Raw genomic sequence first — 3,833 nt, forward strand, 5'->3', positions numbered from 1 at the left:
AATCGAACACGTTTTGTCGCACTGAATTCTGTGGTGAATTCGTCTATATTTTTTTAGGTTCAAAGAAATGCCAGGGACGCCTTTATTTCGTTACTTGGGTGTTCTTCCTATGGTGACATTATCTAAAGTTACTTGATTTTATTTCATATTTTGTCCCTGTTTAGAAAAGTGGAAGGAAATCAAATCAACCTAGATATGTGAAATTGTTGCCAGAAATTCTAACAGCATTGTGTTCGACTCCAAAATTTTCTACCATCTTCAGAATTCGTTTATTACAAATAACAAACATGTTTATCTACAATTAGATACTCAGGACACGATGTTGTAATTTATGTTTTATTACTTTTTAAATTGATGTACCTAATCCACAATGATTTAGGCCCCGTCAAGAGACACACAGTTAGGTGGGGCTACCGTCACATGTTCCATAGCATCTACTCCATCCGATGAGGAAGTCAATCGTTATGGACCACCGTTCTATGAAAAACATCAGTTACCCTTATATAAGGCCGTCTTTAATGCAGGACTAGTATTACTAAACAACCCCTTCCCGTGGCACTACCTTAGTTAATGGGTCTATAACACCATCGGAGCAACCAGGGCTTGAACCAACTTACATTTTCTGGTGTTACTGCTAAAACCTTTTTTGAGAAAGAGAAATGATGGGAGACGATGGTTGAAGAATATGCCACTCGTTTAAGTTCAAATTGAAGCCACTTAAAATTCGGTTACCCATTCATTGTTTATTAACTTTATTTGCAGTGCCGACGTGAATCTGTAAATCTACCTCTAAACATGAAAATTTTATCTACGAGTCAATAAATCTAAGAATCAAAAGGCTATGCTAATCAAAATGTTTGAATACTTTAATATTATATTTTTAACTTTTCTACCATATAGCAGACCGACATGACGATCAAATGATTCTCTGGAAGAGCTCCTTCCATAAACCTTCACTACCGACTTGTTCGGCCGCTGCACTGTTTAAAGACCCATCAAACCGGTGTGTGTGAGAAGAAAGGGAAGCTTCTTGATCGCAAAAGTTGGTTTGCTTGAATGGAGACGGAAACCGCTAGCTGATTGAAAATATCTTCAGAAGTCAACTACGAAGCATGCAGGATGATAAGTTAGGTTTCCTGGATGGCATTTAAGGCACAGGGATAATTAAGACGTATTTTAAAAGATTTCAACGGCAGCTATAACAATGCAGTGCAGCGTCTGGCACTGCAGACGAACAGCGTTCTTGCTCGAACGGCAATATAGCTGGATTCATAAGAAAGTGCTACGGCTTTTGTTTCCGTAAGCTAGTTTCCAACGAGTTTCGTGATAGAATTACTGCGCCTAACTATGAGCAAAGGAAACCCACCCTCTTCAGCCAATAATGAAGGAAATCAACTAATTTGTCCTCACCAACTGGCTCATTAGGTTTAATGCAGTTGATTCCTGCCCGAACTTAACGTTTATGAACGTCCGGACCACGCCTAGCATGGTCACACCCTTACATGCATGCCTCTCTTAAATCATTGAGCCGGTAGACCTAGGAAAAGGACCACTCTTGAAACATGCAATTCATATATGTTTCTCTCCATGTTGAACCACGCCTGCCAACCGTTGTCACAACAGTTCATCAAGGGTGTTGTTAATACCATTTTACTGAAGTTTGGTTTTCTATCCAACAAAAGAGGCAGGCATTCTATTAAAGAATTGCACACATTTAATGCATGATTACTCCTGCCACAGGCAAGGGGGAGACAGATGTCTTTAATGAACGGAAACAACTTACTGACAGACTTTACAGACCGCCGTCTTTTGCTCAACACAGAGAGAAATAACTTCTTGAGCGTTTGATTCGTATCATTACAAACTATGCTTCAAATTACAATATTCAACCAGAAGAGAATGGTAGGGGAGAGAGAGATTGAGAAGACATGCCTAGTCTTCTTTCTCTATAACCACACTGTAGCCTCCATCAGCCCTCTTCTCAAGCCTGTAGGGCATGTAAGACCCACACATTTGATCCCATATGGTGAAGAAAGACTGGGCATGGTTGTACTTGGCGCCAGCAAGCTGGTGGTGGACGTCATGGTAGGCAGCGTTGTTTCTGAAGATGATGTGAATTGGGTTCCAAGGTATGTAAAGCCCACAGTGGTCGTCAACGGCCTTGAGAATAGTGAGAGAGTAGAAGACGACCGCAGCCCTTTGAGACATGCCAGAGAGGGCGTAAGCCAGTCCTCCAGACATAGACTCTATAATCAGCCCATCAAGAGGGTGATTAAACTGAGCGCCATAAGGGTAGGGAACGACCAACAGATGATGCCGGGAATGGAGCGTTCGATACAGAAACGTGCTCCAGTGCATTAGCCTGTGCATGAGAAACTGCCAGGCGTCGAACACCACCATAGCCACGATGAACTGGCTAGCCACGGCGAAGTATGACTGCTCCGCGTTCACCTTGGAGCCGGGATCTTCGAACACCTGCACAGGAAGAGCCATACTTGAGATTCAAGCTACAGGCTACAGGCTTTATCTTCTGACCCAGTATCAGAAAGCAGGTTTAGGGAGAGGCGTTGAGGGGGAACGTTGAAGAAAACAACATGCCGAAGAAAATTTAAGAGTAGAGGTATCGCCCTTGCTGTAAGCACGGTGGTTGGTCTGGAGGAGGAATGCTGAAGAGGTAAAGTAGTCGTCCGTTTTTGAATCTTGGCACTTCGGAGCACAATGAGGGAGGCCAAAAGGCTCACCTTGCAAAATATAAGCGAGGCAGTGGCCTGGACTGCTTGCTGGAGGATGACGCCTCTCACAACTTGGCCCTTTGAAACTAAATTCTTGGAATTCTCTTCCTCTCGTGGACGAAGACGGTATTTCTCGACTTGACTAAGAAGTATGTACACCCCCGATGCCACCCAATAGACAGCAATGGGGACGAAGGTCATCAACAGATCTCCCTTGGAGAAGAATCCCATGGCTCCTCTGATGGAAAGATGAAGGCTGGGGCTTCTCGAGTAGTTTAGGATGATGCGGGCTAAAGAGTTTTGATGTGTTTATATAATTGCCCGTGCCATAAATTTGACAAGTGAAGCGTAATAATGACTGAATTCACCGGCGGAATATAATCCGGAGATAGCGCGTTTGTTGGGAAGATGGAAAATGGACTGCCAAAATTTAAGTCAACGAAATTATTGACTTATTTTAGTTGCAGCTGCAAAGTCTGGCTGCCGCCACCTTAACTAGCCCCGGGAAAGTGATAACTGATAAGACCCAAGATAAGATAGAAACGATCAAAACCCCAGGCCATCCCTTTGAACCACTTTTTTCAAAATTATTGAAAACCAATAAAAGTTTTTCTGCTTTTCATTTTCTTAAACAATTGTTAACCGCCCTAAAATTAATCCAATTTGAGGAGGACCATCACAACGGAAGCTACTGACATAGGAAACGTGGGCAGCTAACCTACCACTTGTATTATGGGTTACGAGCATTCCCTGAAACCAATTCTTGCACGTCTGTTGACTTTTGGAACCAAACTCGGGCGACCCAACGGTCCCTTTCGTTCAAAAAATTGATCCAGCGACCTATTTAGTGCTTGGCGATAAGTGGGATTCTTTAATCGGATAAAATTTCGTTGTGATATTTATCGCCAAGCACATTACTGCCGCATTCAATACGAATTGCAGCATACCCAGAAAATGAGAGAGAGAGTGTGTGAGAGACGGAAAAAGAGACATACATAAAGAGGGAGACCAAGAGCCAGAGAGCCATGGATATTGCGAGGGAAAAGAGATCTATACGGAGAGGGCCAGATAGATGAACAGATAAAAAAGATAGATATAATT

At 42.8% G+C, this 3,833-nt stretch overlaps 1 protein-coding gene across 1 annotated transcript; it reads right to left on the reverse strand.

The window, feature by feature from the left end:
- Positions 1–1,821: 1,821 nt before the first annotated feature.
- Positions 1,822–3,024, reverse strand: LOC144713885 (sphinganine C4-monooxygenase 2-like). Its single transcript, XM_078588615.1, has 2 exons — positions 2,742–3,024; positions 1,822–2,475 (listed from the first exon to the last, which is right to left on the reverse strand). The coding sequence occupies exons 1-2, from the start codon at positions 2,961–2,963 to the stop codon at positions 1,933–1,935; spliced, it is 765 nt and encodes a 254-aa protein (XP_078444741.1). The 5' UTR covers positions 2,964–3,024; the 3' UTR covers positions 1,822–1,932.
- Positions 3,025–3,833: the final 809 nt, after the last annotated feature.

This window comes from Wolffia australiana, chromosome 16 (assembly GCF_029677425.1).
Source record: "Wolffia australiana isolate 7733 chromosome 16, ASM2967742v1".
Taxonomy (NCBI): Eukaryota; Viridiplantae; Streptophyta; class Magnoliopsida; order Alismatales; family Araceae; genus Wolffia; species Wolffia australiana.